This window comes from Kwoniella dejecticola, chromosome 4 (assembly GCF_000512565.2).
Source record: "Kwoniella dejecticola CBS 10117 chromosome 4, complete sequence".
Lineage (NCBI taxonomy): Eukaryota > Fungi > Basidiomycota > Tremellomycetes > Tremellales > Cryptococcaceae > Kwoniella > Kwoniella dejecticola.
The window spans coordinates 697,328-719,563 of NC_089304.1; the positions used below are offsets into that span (position 1 = coordinate 697,328).

The 22,236-nt window shown below is 48.4% G+C and overlaps 10 protein-coding genes across 10 annotated transcripts; 4 read left to right on the forward strand and 6 right to left on the reverse strand.

Annotated features, from left to right (window-relative positions):
• Nucleotides 1-72: 72 nt before the first annotated feature.
• I303_103535 (uncharacterized protein) lies at nucleotides 73-864 on the forward strand (the record flags this gene model as incomplete). The annotated part of the gene is made up of 1 exon (XM_065968778.1): nucleotides 73-864. The coding sequence occupies one exon, from the start codon at nucleotides 73-75 to the stop codon at nucleotides 862-864; it is 792 nt and encodes a 263-aa protein (XP_065824850.1).
• A 737-nt stretch (nucleotides 865-1,601) lies between these two features.
• Nucleotides 1,602-4,322, forward strand: I303_103536 (uncharacterized protein; the record flags this gene model as incomplete). Its single annotated transcript, XM_018406879.1, has 5 exons — nucleotides 1,602-1,718; nucleotides 1,832-2,261; nucleotides 2,413-2,594; nucleotides 2,687-3,229; nucleotides 3,297-4,322. 5 exons carry the CDS (start codon nucleotides 1,602-1,604, stop codon nucleotides 4,320-4,322), a joined length of 2,298 nt encoding a protein of 765 aa, XP_018263687.1.
• Nucleotides 4,323-4,530: 208 nt separating this feature from the next.
• On the reverse strand, nucleotides 4,531-6,417 carry I303_103537 (uncharacterized protein; the record flags this gene model as incomplete). Its single annotated transcript, XM_018406880.1, has 4 exons — nucleotides 4,531-5,131; nucleotides 5,263-5,462; nucleotides 5,611-5,929; nucleotides 6,029-6,417. 4 exons carry the CDS (start codon nucleotides 6,415-6,417, stop codon nucleotides 4,531-4,533), a joined length of 1,509 nt encoding a protein of 502 aa, XP_018263688.1.
• Nucleotides 6,418-6,760: 343 nt separating this feature from the next.
• I303_103538 (uncharacterized protein) lies at nucleotides 6,761-8,777 on the forward strand (the record flags this gene model as incomplete). Its single annotated transcript, XM_018406881.1, has 10 exons — nucleotides 6,761-6,801; nucleotides 6,882-7,108; nucleotides 7,179-7,291; nucleotides 7,364-7,482; nucleotides 7,549-7,671; nucleotides 7,745-7,879; nucleotides 7,949-8,097; nucleotides 8,180-8,382; nucleotides 8,452-8,525; nucleotides 8,606-8,777. The coding sequence occupies 10 exons, from the start codon at nucleotides 6,761-6,763 to the stop codon at nucleotides 8,775-8,777; spliced, it is 1,356 nt and encodes a 451-aa protein (XP_018263689.1).
• A 675-nt stretch (nucleotides 8,778-9,452) lies between these two features.
• I303_103539 (uncharacterized protein) lies at nucleotides 9,453-9,881 on the reverse strand (the record flags this gene model as incomplete). The annotated part of the gene is made up of 3 exons (XM_065968779.1): nucleotides 9,453-9,582; nucleotides 9,720-9,786; nucleotides 9,860-9,881. 3 exons carry the CDS (start codon nucleotides 9,879-9,881, stop codon nucleotides 9,453-9,455), a joined length of 219 nt encoding a protein of 72 aa, XP_065824851.1.
• A 409-nt stretch (nucleotides 9,882-10,290) lies between these two features.
• On the reverse strand, nucleotides 10,291-15,043 carry I303_103540 (uncharacterized protein; the record flags this gene model as incomplete). The annotated part of the gene is made up of 6 exons (XM_065968780.1): nucleotides 10,291-10,753; nucleotides 10,805-13,399; nucleotides 13,460-13,662; nucleotides 13,725-13,922; nucleotides 13,982-14,099; nucleotides 14,199-15,043. 6 exons carry the CDS (start codon nucleotides 15,041-15,043, stop codon nucleotides 10,291-10,293), a joined length of 4,422 nt encoding a protein of 1,473 aa, XP_065824852.1.
• Nucleotides 15,044-15,751: 708 nt separating this feature from the next.
• I303_103541 (uncharacterized protein) lies at nucleotides 15,752-18,929 on the reverse strand (the record flags this gene model as incomplete). The annotated part of the gene is made up of 8 exons (XM_018406883.1): nucleotides 15,752-16,026; nucleotides 16,134-16,445; nucleotides 16,557-17,142; nucleotides 17,200-17,296; nucleotides 17,350-17,839; nucleotides 17,910-18,045; nucleotides 18,113-18,466; nucleotides 18,585-18,929. The coding sequence occupies 8 exons, from the start codon at nucleotides 18,927-18,929 to the stop codon at nucleotides 15,752-15,754; spliced, it is 2,595 nt and encodes an 864-aa protein (XP_018263691.1).
• A 549-nt stretch (nucleotides 18,930-19,478) lies between these two features.
• On the forward strand, nucleotides 19,479-20,267 carry I303_103542 (uncharacterized protein; the record flags this gene model as incomplete). Its single annotated transcript, XM_018406884.1, has 2 exons — nucleotides 19,479-20,171; nucleotides 20,244-20,267. The coding sequence occupies 2 exons, from the start codon at nucleotides 19,479-19,481 to the stop codon at nucleotides 20,265-20,267; spliced, it is 717 nt and encodes a 238-aa protein (XP_018263692.1).
• Nucleotides 20,268-20,485: 218 nt separating this feature from the next.
• On the reverse strand, nucleotides 20,486-21,468 carry I303_103543 (uncharacterized protein; the record flags this gene model as incomplete). Its single annotated transcript, XM_018406885.1, has 5 exons — nucleotides 20,486-20,565; nucleotides 20,632-20,701; nucleotides 20,777-21,060; nucleotides 21,160-21,262; nucleotides 21,328-21,468. The coding sequence occupies 5 exons, from the start codon at nucleotides 21,466-21,468 to the stop codon at nucleotides 20,486-20,488; spliced, it is 678 nt and encodes a 225-aa protein (XP_018263693.1).
• A 148-nt stretch (nucleotides 21,469-21,616) lies between these two features.
• I303_103544 (uncharacterized protein) lies at nucleotides 21,617-22,198 on the reverse strand (the record flags this gene model as incomplete). Its single annotated transcript, XM_018406886.1, has 1 exon — nucleotides 21,617-22,198. One exon carries the CDS (start codon nucleotides 22,196-22,198, stop codon nucleotides 21,617-21,619), a length of 582 nt encoding a protein of 193 aa, XP_018263694.1.
• Nucleotides 22,199-22,236: the final 38 nt, after the last annotated feature.

A 22,236-nucleotide genomic window follows, 5' to 3' on the forward strand; every position in this document is an offset into this window, starting at 1 on the left:
GATGACACTGTACGACTGGCTGGGCTTGGCCGGGACTGAACTGATAGATTGTAATCATATAATGATTGTATAATGAAGAATGGCGTCGCTGACGTCAGTATCAAATCTGGATTGATCCTTGAACAGCGCGAGAATCCGAGAAGTTCATCACCTAACAAAGTGTATCCGAATGCGACTGAAGTGAACTCTTCTACTTCTGCTTATGCGTCCGGCGAGAACGACTCTAATTCAGAGACATATCAAGATAAATCGAAACGACCCGGATTCTTCGCTCGAACGTCAGGCAATTCATCCGGAGGAAGAAACTCGCCAAACAAGAAACCACTTTCAAGCTTATCCAACTCCAGTGTTCCCACTACCACTAACACTACTACCGCAACTACGCCGAACGACGTCTTCGCCGAGGCTGATGAAGCTCTACTGGACGCTGGTAACACTGCTACTGGTGGTGGTGATGACTTCGCAGATCCAGATTCCGAAGATTTTGAGAGAGTCGTCCCTTCTACTGCAGGGAGTGAATTTGTTCTGGTAGAATCTCCCAGCTCGAAAGCACGAGCTCTTAAAGCTCTTCAGAAGGAACAACAATACCAACATCATAAAACCCACTCTCATTCGCATTCTCATACTCATACGAGATATGCTTCTGCGAATGACGAGAATGGGGCGGTGTCGAGTGTCCCTGCCAATCGAACGAAATACCTTCCGACGCCACCCGTGGCACCTGTCATGCCTGATTTCAACGACATCATGTCTCCCCCGCCACCCAGGAAGACCAGTCCGATGGAGCTGGGCGTACCGGATGAAGGAGGGTTGAGGAGGAAGACTTCGATGGTGAAAAAGTTGAAAGATAGGATCAACAAGTAGAATGTAATGTCACGGTCGCAAGAGGCGGATTCAAATCGGAAATTTGGTGGGATGGGATGACGAAGACGAAGACGAAGACGAAGTCTGATGGGATTAGGGGATGTACTATTGGTACGATTGGTTGATGAGCCTTGAATATCAAGGCATCGAGAGTGACTCTGACTATGAAGCAGCTCTTAAATGGACATTCGACTCGACATACATAATTAATTTCATTCTATTTTATATGATCTGTTTACCTTCAGTGAGGATCTACCCCTTCTTTAGAGTAGATTATCGCTTTGATCGATAGACATCCCAGTATGTACGAAGTAGCTTAAGATGTAAGTAGTATATAGTAGACTTATACATCATCTATGCTATGTCATCATGCATGTTCATATGCTACGTCCATATCCATATCCACGACCTGCCTGAGCCGTATGCCTCGAGGAAGGGGACAAGGGGGACCTTCGCGATACTAATTGACTGACAATCAGGGTTATCGTTATCTACAGATATCCAGGAATGACGTAATTTCCTCAACGAAGGTGTCGTGTCGTGTTGAAGTTGCCACTCAAACACTCAAACATCTTTCAAGATGAAAGACGAATCTGGTCTCCTTTGTTGTGATTTCATTCTGTTACACCGCTTTCATGCGAAGAGTCTGATATCACATCCGATACCATATCGCTGGGTTTATCTTTTAACCTCGCGACGCGGCTCTCCTTCGCACGAAATCCGACAATCTTCTCGCCATGCCCTCACTCACGGATATACCCAACGAAGTGGTACTTGACCACTTGCTGCCTGCTTTACCTCTCAGAGATCTGGTCACGCTCTCATCTGTGAATCGCCAGTACAACAGTCTCACTGTAAGTCCAGTCCGTTACTCTTTCTTCTCCTCCATCTTGCCGCTCCATGGGTGATCATGTGATGTTATGCAAATGGAAGCACTGTCAGCTAATTGAGACGATGATACCTACAGTCCGACCCCACATTCTGGCGTACCAAGACATTACAAGACTTCACCTTTCCCTCCACCTCACATCCATCCGCAATATCCACTTCAAACTGGTGGAAGCGAGTATACTTGGGTCTGCTCCGACCGAAAGCGTACGTGTGGGGCTCAAGCGATAATAACCGACTTGGAGGTGCCGAAGCACACACGACGAAACGATTCAACCGATTCGTAGATCTCCCTTCTGAGATCAGCTGGAACCCTTCCCCAGATGGAACAAGCAAGACTTGGAGTGAGGGGCTGCAAGACAGCTTGACGTCTGCTATCTCTGGAAAAACTGCGGACCAGGATGGTGGTTTGGACAAAGTAGTGTGTGGTGCGAATGGGATCGTTGATCTTCAAGCGGGTGGATGGAGTTTTACTGCTAGACAGAGTGATGGTTCAGTCTGGGTATGGGGTAAGTTTACAATATCATTGGCTTGCTGGTGTGCACGTGAAACCATCTCCGCTACTTCTGGACTACAGAGCATTCCTGCTTCCTCAAGATTAAATAATCCATATTAAGCGCGTGAGCCAAGCAAATGATACTCATACCTGCACCTCCTTAGGCCAGCTGGACGGGACTCGACCTGGATTCAGACTTCATTCGTGGGAAGATAAGCATTGTCCTTGTCCTTATCCTACTAGGATACCATTACCTTGTAAAGCCGAATCAATCTCAGCGGGAAGACGACATCTGTTGGTTCTCGATTCCGATAATTTGGTATGGGAGCTGCGAGCTTGGGGCAGAGTGAGTTCGCAATATTCTTATGGCCCCTTCCTGCTACCCTCAGTCACTAAGTCAAGGTGTATGGAACTGATGATGGTTGTGTCTTGGTTTAGGCATATCATCATACCTCTGCCGAGCTTACCGCACCTGTCGGACATGGCACCACCCGCTCACCTCCACACATCGTTCAACTATCAACTGGATGGCAGCACTCCGCTGCTCTAACAGCTAAAGGAGAGATTCACATCTGGTTCCCCTTCTCTGAAGCGTATGAAAGTTGCCTCACTCCCGTTGGCGAATTAAGTGGGCCGCTATCCGATTCTGAGGAGAAGAAGGAGCAACGGGGTCTCAAATATGGAGAGGTTGGAGAAGGCATCTTGATGACTCTACCTCCTCTTCCTTCACGACCTGCCGCTGAACCCTCCAATGCCTCAACCAGCGAAATCGAGACCAAATCGAGAAACAGATTCGCAAGAAAGAAGGAATTGGACGTCGAGTGGAATGAATATACTGCTAGCCGAACCCCGAAATTGCTCGAGGAGGAACAGAGAGTCGTAAAGGTGGCAAGCGGGGAGGATTTTATCCTTGCCCTGAAGAAGAATGGGGAAGTGTGGCTGACCAGAATCAAGGAAGGAGTAATACCCAGATGGCAATACGTGAGCGGAAAACGCCTTGTTCAATGCTGGAATTTTCACAGGTCACTGATTTTGAGCCTCCATATAGATGATATTCTTTTCAACGCCAAAGATTACTCACCTCACTGCTCAATTCCGATCCTTTACGACGTACGCTACACCTACCGCTCTCTCGACCGATTCAGCAGTCTATCATACTCGTTTACCCGACTCGCTCGAGAACGTCCCAGACATTCTGCCCGATCAACTAGACTTGCTGCAGAACAAGGGTATAATCCAAATAGCCATAGGGGATTATCATTATGCCGCTCTGAACGATAAAGGAGAAATGTTTACTTGGGGTCAAGGTGATTCGGGTCAACTGGGCCAAGGAAGAGATAGAGTAGGCCACGAGCCTCTTCAAGTCACTTTCCCTCAAGATCAACTCGATTCTGAGATTGGACACACTGAGGGGCAGAATGAAAACAGACAGGGAGAAGAGTCCTTCGTGTTCAGTATCACGGCTGGAGGGTGGCATACCGGTGCGCTGGTTTTAGGTGATTCCAAAAATCGAAAGATCCCTTTGGAGAAACAGACCAAAGAGGTCGATGTCGAGAATCCTCAAGAAGGAAATGGAGAACAGCAATCGAATTGGCCTAGGAGCTTATGGAATCCATTTGGCAATAATCCGACTGTACCCGTACCTCCTGCGGGACCGTCAAACAGGGGTGGTGGACCGGTCAGGGCGATGCCATTTTACAGGGTTGGATTCGCTGGTAGAAGCGCGCATATAGGTGCAGGGCGAGGAGATCCTCTAGATGACACACACGAGCAAGCATCACAGCAGGCTCAAGGAGCTGGAAGAGGTGGAAGAGGTGGACAGAGTATCTTCAGAGTTGGATTTGCTGGCCGCGGAGGCAACTTGGCTGGGGCTGGAAGAGGTGCTGCGTTCGACGGTGCAGAAGGCCAAAACAATGGCCAAGGCCCTCCAAGAGGCGGAGCACCGATCTTCCGAGTTGGATTTGCGGGTCGAGGAGGAAACCTTGCTGGGTGTGGGCGTGAGGGTGGTGGTGCGAGTGACGATGCAGAAGCTGAGGGGACTGATCGAGCACCAGATGGTACACAACACGACTGATCTCCTGGATCCGACCTTACGGCGAGGCGATGCTAGATGGAAATCGGTTTGATTACGTCTTTTTGGCCCGATGGATGTGGTCGTGATGTCAATACTGGCTATACACGAATGAGGTATGTTAACGACAATGACCATATGCTATGAATGAACATGCATGCATAAGAATACCTTGTCCGGCAATTGGCGTATCTTGTAATATCAAGTATCTCTATGGCTGAATCTTCTTCGCCTTCTTCTTGGGTTTACTCCTAATCACCACCCTATCTTCTTCGCCCATATCACTGTCCGACGAGTATTCTTCGTCGTCCTCACTTTCAGGCAATTTACCTTGATCTTTGACCTCATCCATCCCTTGCCACAATTCCTCTTCGTCAACTTCTTCTTCCTCTTCCTCGTTCTCCCCTGCACCTCCTTGATCTGCATCTGTCTTAGTCTTGAGAGGTCTGGGAGGTACGATATTCCTCTGTCCCACACCTCTATATAATCCTTGTCCTACCCCGACTCCACCGACTACTCGAAGGATCTCGCCTTTCTTCCCCTCTACTCCATTACCGTTCCCTTTCACCTTCATGCTGCCTTCTTCTTGAGCAGGGGGCGGGTTCGTCGATGTGTGTATCCTAAAAGTGGCGTCTGACGATATACTTCCCAGTCCTACCCTTCTTCCGCCTTTTTCAACTGACTCTCCGAGAATGGGTATAGGAAGGAGATGCGAGGGAGTGGCTGTCATTGCTGAGTACGTATAGAGGATTTTGCCTGTTCGGAGGTCTAATGAAGCCAGGAGATTGGATTGATCGGAGAAGAACAATTCGCTGGATCGAAAGAATGACAATGAGGTTGTGATCAGTCTCAATGCGATGTGGCAACGATGAACAAGGGTGAAAAGAAGATAACGAGGTAATTGGCAACTGGGATTGCGACTGAGGCTTGGACTCAAACTCACTGCCCAACCCCGGAAGCAATACATCCTACACCACCTTCTCGGGCGACTTTCCAATCGGACAAAGGTTTACGCTGGCGAGTATCGAAGCGCCGTATAGTCCCTGCCTTCGTGCCGCTCACTAAGTGGTGTGGAGACCCGTTGATGTATGTTAGACAGAGATGATTGATCGGTTGGCGTAATGATAGGTTGTTTTGGGGTACCTGGAGGATTCATCCAAAGAGTCAATAGCGTCTAAGACAACACAACCTCACATGTATCGATTGATGTGGTGTTTGTGAAATGAAATGATGGAAGAATGACTGATCCTCGAAGTAAGGAACACCGGTCGTACTCGTGAAAAACACGCACATTCTTGGCTTGCCATATTTGGCCGACCTCCAGGACGTTCTTCTTCCTCTTCCCATTATCCCATGTCTTGCTCACTCCTTCAGAAGAGGATGAGCCGAATGTCCGCTCGATATCCCATATGGACACATCGACCTCTTTACCGGCCGTCACGAAGGAGGAGGGCAATAACGGAGTCGAGGTCATACATTGGATCGGCGATGGGATTGATCGGCTCGAAGAGGAAGAGGAGGGAGATGAGTCTGATGCGCCATCCGATGAGGATGTTGATGGGGTTGTGTGATAAGTGAGCTGTCCGGATGTCAAGGCTGAAACGGCGCCCCTATCCGCATTGAAATTGCGAAAAGATGAGCCATACACAATGAGGGAGACAGCCGAAATCACTGGGAACGATATAAAGGCAGATAGAGGGTACACTTACCCCTGTACGCCGACTAGGCCAGCCCACAGATCTTTACTTCGAGCTTTAATAACATCCTGCTTTATCACTGTTGGAGGGACGATGGTCTCCTCCGTCTCTGGGTTTTCAGGTTCCGACGAGTTTCGAATTGGGTTTAACCGTATAGTCGACACCTGGAATTTATCGTCCGCTACAATGACTTGGTCCTGTTCGTCCTCGGGACCAGGAGGATTGCTGATCATACATTTCGCTCGACCAACCGGTTGATGTTTACCGTACTTGATCGGTAAATGCTGCACTATTGGCTCGGGAATGGAGGGCACCAGACCCAATGGAGGGGCAGGGAAGGATAGGTCGATAAGTGTGTTGGGGTATAGAGACGGTAGGAGGAAGTTGAGGGTTTGCACCATCTTGTAGGAGAGTCTCAGAGCTATGCTCCCACTGTCTGTTTGTGCTGCTCAACGAGGGCGTCTCGTATGTTCGTCTCGAATACGGACGTAATTGAAGATTATTTTGCGCAACAAGTTCCCAAGATTTCTGAAAATTACTTCGAAGTATTTTGATTGTTTGCGGAGACCCCGTAAACAGCCACGTGTTTCAACTTACGCGAACCGATGTCGATGACGAAGAGCGCTTTGTTGATGATGAGACCAACGAGACTGTCAAGCTGGTCGATCATATACATTATACACGTACTTGTGTAAGTGGATGGTCACCCAATCAAGCAGAAGCAAAAATTCCTGAAGAAGCAGGATGACTCGAATAGACGGTATAATAATCCTAGACTCTAATGGGTAAGCCAGTACATTATCGCCCAGATCAGAAACAATTATTCCTTGAACAGCAGCTGATCCACAGATGAACGTATCAAAAGCAAACCACTGATCTCATCTCACTTCGCATTGCATCCTCCATCGTACCCCTCTCTGCATATAGATAGCTTCAACACCGCTCGTAAAAAGGCTATGGCAGATGACGAGGAGTTGGAACCGGTGATATGGGTCAACACCCTAGCTAGGGGAGGGGGTAGCATGTCAGGAGCGGCTCTATGCCATGTACAGAGGGAAGGATTGTGTTTCCTGGTTCCAGTGGGGCAAGAAGGTCAGCTAGCTGTCTGTCTTACTCTCTCGTGTACGAGATCATCGAGCTGATACGGGAAATACAATCATAGTCAACCCGCTATTCGCATTTTCCTTTCTCGATGCTTTCTTGGATACGCTTAAAGACTACTTAGGCGAGATAACGGAGAGTGCAATCAAAGATAATTTCGATATAATATATATGGTACGTCCTAGCTCACTCATCCTCAATTGCCATTCCCTATGTCCAGCGGGAGCTTACAGATGCCTTTTCCAGCTCATTGAAGAAATGCTGGATGAAGGACACCCGATGACGATGGAGACGAATATGCTGAAGGAGATCGTACTGCCCCCGACTTTGATGAGGAAATTATTGAACGTAGCTGGTGTATCTGGGTGAGCTCCCAATTCTCCATCAGCTAATCGCATGGCTCGCTTTACCGACGTTACATCGATATGCAGTCTGCAGACTCCGACCACACAGCCGTTTACTGCTCCTATACCATGGCGCCGGCCGGGCGTGCGGCACTCGACGAACGAGATCTATTTCGATATAGAGGAATCATTAGACGCCATAATAGATAAGTGAGTTACAGCGGATAATACAGATGACACAAGCTCGCAAAAGCGTACAGCTGATCATCGTGTTATTGTACAGACGAGGAAACGTCTTATCCTCTGCGGTTTGGGGAAGGATAAATTGCAATTCTAGATTATCTGGAAACCCAGATTTACTTTTAAACTTTGCGAATCCCAAAGTATTAGATGAATGTGCTTTTCATCCTTGCATACGGTATGTATCCCAATCAAATACTGAAAATCGTTTCGTCTTCCTTCGCATCCGCTTACATTGACGTTTCAGGTATAACAAGTGGGAGAAAAGCCGTATATTATCCTTCATACCGCCAGATGGTAAATTCAGGCTGCTGGAATATCAGGCTGTGGCAAGCACGTCCAAGAATCAAATACCGATAGGTGTCAAAGCGAATCTAGTCGTCGAACCTAATGGAGGTACGTCGTGTCACTGTCATCCAAGACGCTTATCGATATATCGTGTCCGAGGCTGAAAGAGCTGGCGTTGTGTCGCTTACAGGCCGATTTTCTATAACATTATCATCCCGCCTGTCCGGCCGACCGCTGGAAGATATCGTCTTATCGATATATCTGGGCAAAGGAGCTACGGCCGCCAGTGCAACTGCTCAAGGGGATCGCAAGCCCATAGGTGTACGGACGGAAGAAAGCGTGGCGGACGGGCATGTCGGAGGCGGCACTTGGCAATTCGATCCTCATACGCAGGTCAGTCTTCTTCAGCTGTGGATCCATCTGAGTTTGACCACAGCTGATATTGCTTTGTCCCGGTCATAGGTGTTCAAGTGGAACCTCGCTTCATTGGTGACTACCGAACGATCGCCTACTTTAACGGGATCCTTCGCTTCTTCGTAAGCCAAATTCAGCTGTTTCTACTGCGATGTTCATGCATCATGTAATCATACAGCTGATTGCTTTGCACACCTTGCAGTGAAGCACAACCTACCCCTTCACCCTCTTTCGACGTCTCTTTCAATATACAGCATCACTCATTCTCGAATTTGAGGGTAGATCAGCTGAAAGTGACCGGAGACGTCATGTACAAGCCTTTTAAGGGAGTCAGGCAACTGGCTCGTAGCGGCAAGATAGAAGTCAGGTGGTAGTATTCGCTTAAGACTTCATGTCTGTGTCTAGTAATCCGAGCAGTGATGTATGTGCGTATGGCCATCGTAATTATACTTTCTTGGCTCTTTGGCATGCTGCTATTGTTATCATGACTCGCATGCATATGGCCGAATGCATGAGATACACATTGTACAATGTATTATATCCAAATTGCCTCGGACCATATTCTAGATAACGATGAAGCGTTGAAGAGCAGCTTCAGGTTCAGAGGGAGTTCCTCTGGAGTTGCGAGAAAGGGCGAGGTCGCGTCCTCGCGTTGACCTGACACATTCTACTTCTCCACATACACTCGATGTTCTGGTACGTTCCTAGAGGGTGTGCTGAGTGAGGGATGATGACTCCTTGCTACGTTGAGGACGAGCTCGGCGCGACGGCCTTGCAAGACCCTCGCGTGACGCCTTTGTCTCCATTTTTGGTGTGACAAGGTGAACAGATGCTAATTGTCCATGACTAAGAAATCAGCTTCTCTCATCGACCATTGACTCTTCAGAGGTTTGCGTTCTTGTGCACAAGATGAGTGTTATGAACATGTGACGGACCCGCGGATCCACTCACCTATCTCTTGCCGTGTCCCTCAACCAATGTCACTTCTTCTCGTCTTCTCCTCTGCTTCCATCGGCTCTGATCCTGGATTACAGTCTACAGCCTGTAGTCTATACGATCTTGCCCTGCGATCCAGCTACCATACCCACCACGCCCCTCGCTGCTTTCCCACCGAAATCTCTCCCGGAATTACGGGCAGCCAAGAGCGAAATCACCAGGCAAGCGCCCACGAACGCGGTGCTATTCATGTATGTCGAAGTCGAAACCACAAGTCAGCACCTCGATTTAGTTTGAATCGGCATCTTCATCACCATCAACATATGACTCTTAGACGATAAGAATGATGATGGTGAGCATGAAGAGAAAGGGCCCCTCACAATCTGTAAAAAGTAGTTCGGGACAATTGTCTTTCTTCCTCTGAAGTTCTGGAAGAAGCGAAGATAGCTACAGTACAGTATTCATGCCGATCAGTCCGTTGCATTTTTCTCCTGAAAAATGTAGTGTAACGGATACTGACATCGTAAGTTCGGAAGAGCCATCTTGGATTCCTAAAGTCTGCTCTGGATGTCTTTAGTGTGCAAAAGGAGGTAAAGAGGAAGGCAACAAAAAAGGAACCAAGTATTTGACGTCGATCGAAATTCGGGTAGGGTGAATTTCAGTATCCGCGAGATTTAGCAGTATAGCAGCCGGTAAAACCATACTGATCTCATCTTGCGCTCGTCTCTGTAGGCATGTATAGTGTTCGTGTCATCCATACGCCGTAAATCAATGACCAGTGCTGAATACTGTTATCGTCGTGTCCATTATGTGATGGTCATTATAATGCATAATGTACGACCTCATACGACTCGTACATAGATAGACAATACTGCATGCTGCACCACCCAACACCTGCGCAATTCAGATCAAGATTAAAGATCATCACATGTTCCAAGCACGTCAATCCAATCACTGGAAAGTCTGGCCTGGTAAAGCGCTTCTAGGTTGATATTGATATCCACCCGGAGGCGTCCCAGTTCCATTGGCTCCATTAGGAGGCGTTCCATTCGGTGAAGATAAAGGTAATGGAACGGCATTTGCCGATCTACTTCTACTCAAAGCCATCTGCCTAGAAGGTAATTGTAATCCTCTCAACCCATCTTTCGTAGTCGGTTGATTATTATTATCCCACGAAGTCATATGTAGATATCCTGCTGAATGCGGTGAATGAGCCGTATTATGATTGTGATTGTGATTGTGATTGTGATTATGGTTCTGAGAGCCGGAGTACGAAGAAGACGGTAGATAGTGATGATTCTGACGATTCGAAATACCACCTCCTCCTAGATCCTCTTGAGATCCTAATCTCGAGCCTGAGCCAGAGCCTCCCCTGACATTTGACGGCTGCGCAGGATACATAGGCGAGATCGGTCTTGAGGACGAAGACGAAGACGAATGTGTATAACCCACATTCATATTCGACTGAGAAGTCGCGGAGAGTGGAGGGATACTAGCTGGCGTAGCATTCGACGGTCGCAGACTCGAAACTTGGATCAAGATGGCGCATTCCCTCGTAGATTGGGTGAGTCGCGAACAGGCCGATCGGACATTCACGGGGAAAGAATGTGTCGCAGAAATAGCTTTCACAAGTTCCGTGACTTTGACGACTGTCTTGATGAATGCTTGAGCGTCGTCGGGCAGAGTGGTCGTGGTGTATGTAGATGGATTGGCTCTCAATCCCATGAGCGATTCTCTGAGGGCAGTCGTAATCTGTTCTGCTGAAGATAAGAGACGCAGCAATTCGTTATGATGCTTGATCGAGATTGACTGTGGTCGGCGCGGGTGATCTTGGCCGTTGATGTTGCTCATTCCTCCTCCGAATCTCGCTGATCCCGTTGAATCCGTTTGAGACAAGAAGGAAGATTGTGAGCCTGATTTCTGGTGATTGCTAAATGGTGGTGTTGATGCTCCTACATCTTCAGCTAGTTTGAGCCAACATGTGAATGCCAGGTCTGTAGCTGTTTCAATCACGTCTAATAAGTCCTCGTCGAACACGCTGGCCGAAGCTGGTGTAGGAGGTCTGACATCGACCGAGAGCTTCCGAGAAGGTGCTGGGCCGGTAGGAGGATTCGTGCTTGTGAAAGACATGGCCATGGCATGGCTGGAGCCAGACGACGACGAGGGGTGATGCCCACCCTGTCTCGATGATGTGGGTACCATGGTGATCGGTTGATGAGACGGTACAGTTTCAGGCGGTGTACCTGGGATTGTAAATGGTGTGTCGCTCGGTGAAGCATTCTTTGTCTGAGCTTGCGATTGAGGCAGGTGGGAAAGCTTCTCAGACGATTGTCTTTCGGGGTGTTTGTCCTCCTCTTCATCCTCGTCTTCATCCTCATCTGAGACTTCTGCTTGCTGATCGAGAACAACGGTTGCTGACTCCGAGGGGCGATGGCGAAGATAGGAGCCGGGTGTGGACAGCTGGTCAGTCGAGTTGATCTCGTTAGATCTGGGCCCACCAGGCGAGCCCATCAACATTCCTCTTTCGACATCGAGTGATGAGAAAGATCCAGCTTGTCTCCTGGACTTGCCCATCGTCCTCAAGCTCGTTGCCTGTATGGTAGCGGGAGCCGGCGAATCTTCGACTTGAGGTACTAGCGGCGATCCACCCACAGTGGACTTTGACACAGATGCCGGACTCTGTGACTCTCTTCGCTCGATGATGGGTGAAATCGGTGTCCGCCCGGTCAACGATCCGGTAGGAACCATTTTGACGCCACCCATCGTTCGCATAGCTAAACCACCGACATCGATGACCAATAATGGTCGGATCTCTGAGAGCAGCGGTGCCATACTCTGCCATGAGCAGACGATTTCCGCCATCGAGCCATATATCATCGTGAGCAAGGTCCGAGTATACCGAATATCATTGGTCTTCAATGCCGGGATCTGCATTTTCAACACAGCCACCACTTTCGCAAATACTGCTACGCTTTCCTTGGTCGCATCTATGACATTCCGTATCGCGTGAACAGGGGGCGAATTTCTTCTGGACATCGAATCGAATCGGTCTAGAGCATTGATCAAGTTGTTCATGTAATTTCCGGCGGGCTCCATCACTCTGGAGAACACGCCTGCTATCCGTTCATTCACCGCGAACACCAGGTACTGGCGCAAGGCTGAATGCAGCTGAGACAGAGCATAGAGAATGCCTCGTATGGCGTCGATAAATTTCAGAAGGGCTGCCGGGATCGATTTGGAGATGGAAGAGGTGGGCAATGTACTCAGTCGACGGAAATAGGAGTTTCGAGACTCGTCAATCTGCGGTCCATCCTGACTGGTTCGTTTCTCTGCTATAGCACTTCCCATGTCGCCTGATGTACGCCTCAGCATTTCGATGGATCCTTTACGATTCATCACCCGACTCCGTTCTTGACCTGTCATCATGGGTCCTGCTGTCGGCGAGCGGATCATATCTCCTCCCCAGCCACGTCCAGGAAGCTGAAATTTGGGCACTCCAGGTGCCGCGATGCCCAAGCCTAGCGGGCGGTTCTCTTCTACAGGTAATCCATCGTTCTTCCGATCTTGTATGATCTGGGCATGACTTTGCCTCAGATCGGGCAGCGATTTCTTGACAGTCAAATTCCCGCTTAGCCTCTGTGTTGCAGTGTAGCTAGCTCCCCTTGAATGACCCTGAGCCGCGGGTATAGGCGGTGGTGGAGGAGGCAGGTTGGTCGATGGTGCGCGTGAGTGGGCGGAAGACTCTGTCGAAGCTGATGGAGGAGAGGTGAAGGATGAAGTCGAAGGATCGCGGCTATGTCGAGTTCGATAAGGAGAGTATTGGCTTCCACCGGCCGAGATGCCCCTTGCCAAGGCATCGTCTGATAGCGTTGCCGATCGATTTCGACCTAACGCAAAAGGGCGTACAGGTGTACGTGGCTGATCGTCAGCGTGCTGCGGGAAAACCGCACGCTTGACGGTCTCTTGCGAAGATAAGACGACCACTGGAGGTTCAAGCTGTGAGCGGAATGATCGGGCTGACGTGGAAGTCCGCATCGATGTCGCGCTCATAGGCTCGTCTCTAAGGATCCGAATAGACAATCAGCTCTATACTGCAAGTGACAAATCTAGAGCAGCTTACTCTGACTGCCTATGAGCATCTTCGGCCTGTTGCAATAATCTGCCCGAGTCGGCTGCCCTCTGCCTCATCCAACTTTTCATATTCTCTATCCATGGTCTGAGATCCTCGTCTTTCCTCGTCCTGGCTCCTGCAGGGCCGTCACTGCTCTTTGATCGGGACGAAGATCCAGTCGACGTGGCAAGTGGACCAAGCACTTCCTTTGGCTGAGTGTGCATGGATCAAAAGCTCAGCTCCTGATCGGGTGAACATATTGTGCCGTACTTACTGGCCATTCTATGGGATTATGATCCACCTTGAACACCTTCAAACTGGTGAACTCGACCATGTAGCTTGGCAGTGTATAGATCTTATTATTGGTGAGCGAGAGCACCTTGAGTTTGTTCAGGCGTTTCGGATCATCGGGGAAAGATGTAATCTTGTTCTTAGATAGATCGAGGATCTCCAGACCTGCTAGTTCGGTTATCTAAGAAAGCCTCATGGTCATCAGCCTTGTGATGTTGACGTGTCGATGTCTGGACTTACGGGCTTAGGGAATTCCGTCAGATAATTTCCTTTGAGATTGAGGTATCTAAGTCTATGCAGTTGAGCGAATTTGGATGAGATGGAGTTATTCGTCAAGCCATTGTACGACAGGGCGAGTCTAGGTAGGAGAAGTCAAAGTGAGATTCAGCAGGTAGTCACATGAGGGTCTTGAAAATGTGAACATGACCGTGACAAGGACGTAAGACGGGAAGCTCACCTCCAGACACCTTTACTATCCTTCCCCACTCCAGCTGCAAACATATCTACCACCTCGTCGCTTATTTTAGTCATATTCTGCCTCGATATATCCAGCGTATCACCCTCGTCTGGGGAATTATCCGCTATCTCTCTGATCTTGTTTACTATGTACTCCTCGCTGGGCGGGCCAGTCGGGGGAGTAGGAGAAGGTGATGCGCCCCGTATCCTTCGGGCTGTTCCGTTCGGCGTAGTTGCAAGGGGTAATCCTCTATTCCCATTGTTGGATGGCGAATCCCCATTACTCGCTGAAAATATGGCATTTGAAGATACCGTTCCCCCTCTTAAACCACTTATGACAGCGGCGACGTCGTTCCGCTCGTCAGAGCTCGGGCTAGGCGATAAAGGCGAAGTACTTAAACGTCCACCACTGCCAACAACATTGTCGTTATCGAAATGCCCATTAAGTTGATTGGGAGCAGGATGAACCAAAGTCGAGCCTAGTGATCTGGAAGACCCATGTCCGTGTCCATGTGGACCCATCGATCCTCCGATATTGGTATTGATCGGACTAAGTGAGTTGGGGGTTGGTCGAGGCGATAAAGCTGAATTTGATCGGAAACGCGAACTGGAATTAGTGGATTGGAAGGTATTCGCTGTAGCGGTATTTACGCGTAGGTTTGGGTTGTAAGCTTGAGGTGTATGTGATTGAGGTGAAGTTTGTGATTGGCTGGGTGATGAGCTGTAGCTCGACTGGTGGTCGTACCGGGATTGAGAGTGGAACTGGGAGGGCGTGGGTGTCTTTGTTGACGATGATGCGGAAGACAACGAAGGGGATGTGTGCTGAAGTGGTAATTGCAAAGACATCCTGTGGGAACGTATACACGACCTTTTCTCGATCTGTTTCTTGGTCTCCCTTCTAATTGGTTGTATGGTCGTAGCTACAGCTCAAAGTACATTGGTGATTGGGATTTTGAAGAAAGAGAGTGATCGTCGTGTATACCCAGAAGTCGGCCGGTTATGTTAAACGTCGTGGGAATGGCATTGCGGATGAGGGCCTCACTAAGATCTAGTCGTGTTCGCGTCGTCTTCGTCTTGATCGTTCGTGATCGTGTTTGCTGGTGTTGAGTCAAGGAGAAAATCGTAAACGAGGTCAGATTGTGGAAGAGGGAAAATGTGAAGTTGCGTATTGAGTAACGAGAACGAGAAGACCAAAGGAGTCCGAAATTTCCCTATCCCAGAAGAACTATTTATCTGAATATCAAGTAACGTCCAGCGTTGTGAGAAGCTGAGAGCGAAGATGTAAGACCACTACAGAGAAAGAGAACCTCAATGTCTATGTCAATGCGAACGGCGCACTCCAATATTCAAGTGAGGTGAGTGATAGTGAAGAAGATTCAGATGACACGGCACAGAGGAGAGTTGAGTGGCGTTTTGGTTTCTTCCTTTATGTGATCACAGATCGACATCATAACGGCATATGCTTAATTCCCATGAATAAACCCAAATGACATTCTGCATCTGCATATGACATATACATGCATTCATATGCTAATGCGATCGACCACAGTCACATCAAAATGGACCATCAAATCCATTGACCAGTGATCTAGCCAGATTCCTCGCTAATGCCAATCTAACTTGATCCAGTTTCTTCCAAGCTTCATCATATTTCACCACCTCATCCTCCTTATCCTCGGCGTCAGATTGATCTTTCAGATCCGAGCGATGCAGATATACGAACAATCCCCCGAGGTATTCTGTAGATGCGAACAACGCGTTGGATTTGACTTCTTCCAATACCCTTAAGAGTTCAAATGTCTCATTCGACGAGAACAGAATATCGGTATCTGAAATGAGACAACGTTGACATTCGCACCATTAGCCCACTGCGAGTTAAGAGAAGAGAGCAACTTTTCGTAGAGCAGAGACAGATGAAAATCGAGCTTGAACTCACCTTCAAGAAGGTCGATACTTTCCACCAGGAGCACAGCCCAGACGCCCACAGGGGCAATACCAGAAGTCAACAAGCCGACCAACTTGGACGCGGCTCTATCTCTTGCACCTTGATTGAGGAACAATAAGTAATCCCGGAATTCAGATAAGAACGTCAACCGCGACGCGAAAATGCTCAGCGCTGACGTAGCTGGTAGCGCGGGTAAACCTGATGCCGGGTCGAGCTGGGTTTGAAGTTCCGCTAATGCCGTTGGCGCTTCGCTCAAAAGGCTAGGTGGTAATGTATCTACCAATCTCAAGAATTCGTCGTCCCCTGATCAGAGTCAAAAGCACATCGACAACAATGTCGCATCAGCATGCTTTGACTTTGTCTTTTATAATCGTCTGCGCCAAGGAAAAGAACCAAGATGAAATATGCACCCACCATCGGTTATATAAGTATCCAAGATGATCTCGGCGATCCTCGATAACGCCCACCCATCAGAAGCCATCATGCACATACTTGCTGCCATGCCATATTCGCCCTTCCGTATCAACTTGGACGCCAAGATGCCCGAGATGATCTTGAATTCTTCCTCCAAGTGAAACTCCCCGCACGCAGCACGGACTTCATCGAGCAGTCGAACAGCTTCTTGAAGTTGTTTCGTTTTCGCTTGTTCCGCTTCATCTTCCGCCTCTGCCTGTTCTACTTCTACTTCCATCCCTTCGTCCGCTTGTTTCTTCTTTCCTTTCGATGATTCCCCATCCAGGTTGATGGAGATTCTCATTATATGTGTACGTAGCCTATTTCTGCCTTCTGCTCCGGCGGAATTCAGATAATCACAGATCACCCTCCAGAATGCCGAGTATTTGGGTTGATTCTGGAGTGATTCCGTGTATTCAAGTAGGAAGTGATCTCTCAGAGGTATCTCGAATCGCTGTTCGTCATCGGGAATGAGTTCGAGCTTGTCCAGCAAATCGCCGAGATGGGCGGACAACCATATATCGATGTCATAACATCCCATCAGGGCCTGAAAAATCTACTGTCAGCTATCGATCATTGGCTTTTTGACGGCATAAAAGCTCACTTTGATGATATCCGCTGAACAAAGAGCGGATTGTATGCTGTCTTCCGGTATCGTAGAATCAACCGGTATCTTATCCAGTATCATCCCCATAATCTCCCTGTTCCTACTCGTCAGCACATTCCCTCAGTATCCATAGCGCATTTGACTTACGGTAAATGATCTCGCCTGATGTCGACATCGACCAAAATCCCCCAAGCTCCCAGCGCTTCTTTCCAATCCGACGCCTCCTCAAGTATCCTCGCTGGTTTACCTTCCATTAACTCTATGATCGTTCTGAAGTCGCTTTCCATATTTTGATACTTATTATCATCTCCAAACCATTTGCCCTTCGCTTTACCCCCTGTGAAATTGACTAATTCCGCCCTAAATTTGGCCAACCACAATTTATGCGCCCGCAAGAAGTCCAGATCCACTCTCCAACGTTCCTCCGTTGAGCGTGGGAAGACCGAAAGGTGCTGTGCGAGCAACGAGGCTAATGTCGATATGGGCGGATGAGGGTGATGCGAGAGAGATCGCAGGAACGAGGCTGCTGGTAATTGGAATCCCCTCAATATGCATCTTGAGATGTAAGGGAAGAAGGATGGGTGATCCCATGGATCTTTCGTTGACATGATTTCATTTCCCTGTGAGTTGTCGGGCGCTGTGTGAATGTATCACTTTGTAAGACAGCTTGTTCTGTAGTATATAAAAAAAGTTGTGATGACACGTACCTGGGTCTACATCATTCACCCAATCCAGTATTTCTTCGCCAACCAGACCTTCGCCCTTGCCATCGGTGGGCAGATACAGCACCTCGGCGAGATTCAATATATTGTACGAAGTTGTAAATCTCGCGCGCAATTCGACCTAATCATCCTCCATCATTAGTGGACTGAATCTTCGCCGTCTACTTCCGCGGATGCGAAACACTCACATCGACATCTTGCTTGCCTTTCAGATCGCCTAATTGATCCAAATACAAATCCGCCAGCCTCCTCATATGCATGACCGTCTCCGCATCGGGCGGTCCTACCAGCTTATCCACTCCTAGCAAGTTACCTCTCCTGTCCCATGCCTCCGCTACTTTGTCCAGACCCACCGAAGGCAATCTTCTGTTATGCGACTCAGCTACGATCTGCTGCAAGGATGTGAACAACAGGTGTGACTCGGTGTACAGTTGTACGAGGGATTCAGGCAACCAATTCAACACCGTAAAATAGATCGTCTTGTCCGGTATCGCTCGTGAAGTATCAGAGAGTTTAGCAGGTTCGTTCGGATTTGTCGGTGGCTACAATTGGCGAATCAGAAACCGATAAGATCAGCCAAATCAGAACGTATCACATTAGCTGATGTCCCAAGAAATAGATATAGATATTCGCATTGAGGACTCTGAATGGCTGACACACCTTCTTCGTTATCCAACTAGCTAATTCTCCTCCAACGGGCGAAGGGACAGTAGCTAAAGTTCTTCCTGTAGATTGCCATTTCCTCCTATCCGATCGTTTGTAGGCATACGGCTGCGAGTGCAGTACTTCGATGTCGTCCTCTATATGACTGGAATACTCCATGTTTATGACTGACTTCTTTGTGCTCGACGAAGGTGTCGCATCAGGAGGCAGGGCAGAGCTCGAGGGTGATGGGTTGCCGAAAGAGAAGGTTGATGGAACTGGTTGAGGTTGCCCTTGAGGCGCAAATGAGAATGGCGAGTTGCTCGATGGAGCGAAGGAGAACCCTGCAGCAGCAGGAGCCATCTTGAAGAAGGATCTGCTCTTGCTTTTGTGCTTGGTGGACCTTGAGAGGCAGTGAGGGAACGACAAAGTCAATGTACTCGAGAACTCGTAGCTGTTAATTTGATCATCGAATGATGGATGTCGGTGGACGCGAAGAAGCACAAAGTCAAGAACACACATCCACATTATCCTTAATCAGGTTGCCCACTTTGAACTCACTCCCGAGCGAGCGAGCGAGCGAGCCTGTTTGTTGCATCTTCACTGTCATCTTCTCGCTATGCATGCTTCTGAGACTTGCTTCAAGGAGCATTCCTGACGGCTGAGAGACGAGTCGAGAACTGCCTGTTCCCGACAGAATGGCGAAAGTAGCATGGCGTCACAGAGGGAAAGAAAAGGAAAACGATCATTGTTCAAGCCCCTAACCACTACACCCTGGACCAGAGCCAGAGTTCCCATCAGAGCTAGAGCGGGTTATCAGTCGTTGATCTTGGCCATACCGCATATCATCTACATGTCTCGTCCTCATGCAAATCGTCGAAGAGGAGAAGAGCCAAATTTGACTAATCGAAAATGCAATCCTCTAATCGTGAAACGTCTTTCAAGATCCATCAATCGACCACCCGATTCTGTCTCCCCCTCAGCAAATTCGCCAAACTCCCTTCGAACGCCAACAAGGTCTTAGGAGTCGGTTGTTTCATCGCTACAAGCACAAGCACAAGTACAAGCACAAATACAAGTACAAGTACAAGTCCAGGTACAGCTAAGCAGGATGTTCCAAGCGCATTCGAAGACTCTTCGAGGATGGGAATGGATAATGAACAGAGAGTATTGGTATTTCAGCGCACTTCAACACCGAGGACAGTTACTGATCAATGGGAGACACCATCTGGCAAAGCCCAATTCGGAAAGGACCAAACCCTCCTTGAGACCGTTGTGCGGGTCACCAAGGAACAGACGCGATTGAATGTTATAGCTATCAAAGGGGACTTCGAGCCGCTAGAATGTTTCAATGTTAACGAAACGCCTTATAAGCAGTATAATTTCATTATTGAGGTTGGTCCTAATGAACAAGGTGAAGGTGAAGGTGAAGGTGAAGGAATAGGTGAAGGTGACGGACAAGGTGTAAGCGAAGGTGAAGGTGGTATTCGCTTGGATCCGGTTGAACACCAGGCGTATAAGTGGATCACGCTAGATGAGATACACCATTTAGAAATGTCTGAAGAGACCAGGAGCGTTCTTGAGAATGGGTTCATAGCTCTTCAAGTATGTTCACGTCTTACGTATGAACGCACACGCACACGCACGGCTTGAGCTGATCACTCGTCGTCGTCTTAGAGAATCGCTCAGCGAAAAAAGTAATCCGGTCGGTCATCCCATTGAACATTGGTTAACAAAATAAGCCTTAGTAAATTACTTACTGTATGTATGTTGATCATGACGACAACGTAAACAATCTATGTCCACACAACATGTATGTTTTGAAACTCCCTCATGATATGCCATTACTATTAACCATTATATGCTACACTATGTTACAACCAATCATCGTCATTGCAATGAGCATCGAGCATCGAGCATTATGTATTTGTATCATGTATAGATACACCTCCAATCTCAGTATCAGTATCAGTATCTTGATCCAGTCGTTTCAGCGCATCTGCTTACCCATGACTCCTATCAGCGGGGCACCTTCTCGTGATCAAGAAGGTCAGATCTGGCTCACCTTGCGGATCAAGCTTGTCTTCTTCTACAAGGTCTATCACCTCCATCATACAGTCCATCTGTTGAGCGATCTAAAAACACACTCAAGACATCAGCACAGCAGACCTTGTGTTTCATAGTCTATTGGGCTGTAAGTCAGTACTCACCTCTAAGATCCTCAATGCACTTTCCGGGAATGTACCTTCCACAACTTGTAAACTCAACTCCAATCTCCCTAATCTCAGTATCCCAGCCCCGCCTCCGCTCATTGCCAACTCCGCTGAGAGATTCCCTTTGAGCGGTTGAGCGCCATAAGACCATTCGACATGCTCAGATTCGACTGAACCAATTGCAGGTTCCGATATTTCACCAAGAACCAGTTCATGCGAAAGATTGTTGTCTTCACCTGATATCGTCAAGAAGAAGCGTGGTAGGGATATAATCGGAACGTCTACCAATTTGTCCAATGTTAGCGTAAGCTAATGATCCCCATCTACGGCAGCCAAAGATCCGAAGAGCCAAAGACCCAAAGAAAAGGAAAGAGGCTCACCAAACGACTTGAGCGCATCTCCAGTATGGATATTCAATTGGAATCTAGCTGATTGTTCAAAGTGCTCATCGATGAACGAATCCCACTCATCGAACGTCGCACCCTACATACATTGATTGTAAGCTTCCGTTCCGATGAGATTTCAAGGGTGGAAGGTAGCAGACTTACTTGCATACAACGGAGGCTGTCTGCGAAGTGGTTGATCGCTTGAATGGCGTAACCTGGCTCGATCGGGCTAGGGAGGAAAGTCGCATGGATCGCAGTGGGTTGAGCGGTAGTTGCCGAGGGAGAGAAGATGAGGTATTCCATATTAGCGGTGTTACAATAAGCGTCTCGAGTCGAGGATTGGAATACAAGACGATGAAAGGCCAAACACAATCGTTGAAATTGATGCAAGACGCATTCTGGACAGACACTGATGGGCGGGTAAAGGACAAAGGATGTTTTCGCAGCGGACTTACGATTCTGCTAATTCGACGTCCTTTATAAGCCCGACCTCCTTGGTCAGAGTGGAAGGCTGATAGACTTGATAAGGCGAAGTTTGGTAAGACTCTATCTCCCCGAAGGAGTCTTCGGTCGACGATGGCCCATTCGAGAGGGGCGGGACAGAGGTCAGGGAGAATGTGGAATTTGTACGATTCATCCGTGGATCGTTTTGTTGGGATTGGACTATGTGGATGTGGTTGGGTGGTAAGACGCTTGAATCGCTCGAGGAAGGACTGGTACCGATCCCGTTCGTCCCATTCGGAATCCCATTGGGTCCATTTGGCCTTTGAAGGTATACGAAAGGAGGTGTGACGGGCCTTTGCTGTTGTTGTTGTTGTTGTTGTAGAAGCTGTTGTTGTTGATGTTGCAAAGAAGCATTTCTAGCTGCCGCAGCTGCAGCTCCTCTACCTCTTCCCCTACCCCTACCTCGACCCACCCCGGAGGGCGCAGGCGGTCGCCCATAGCTCACATACGACGAGGGACCAGGCCGAACAGCGTTGACATTCGTGTGCGTGTGTATAGGACTAGGCGATGATGTGATTGCGATATCCATTATTATCGTTGTGTCATCGTCCCCTCGTCCTGCTACTC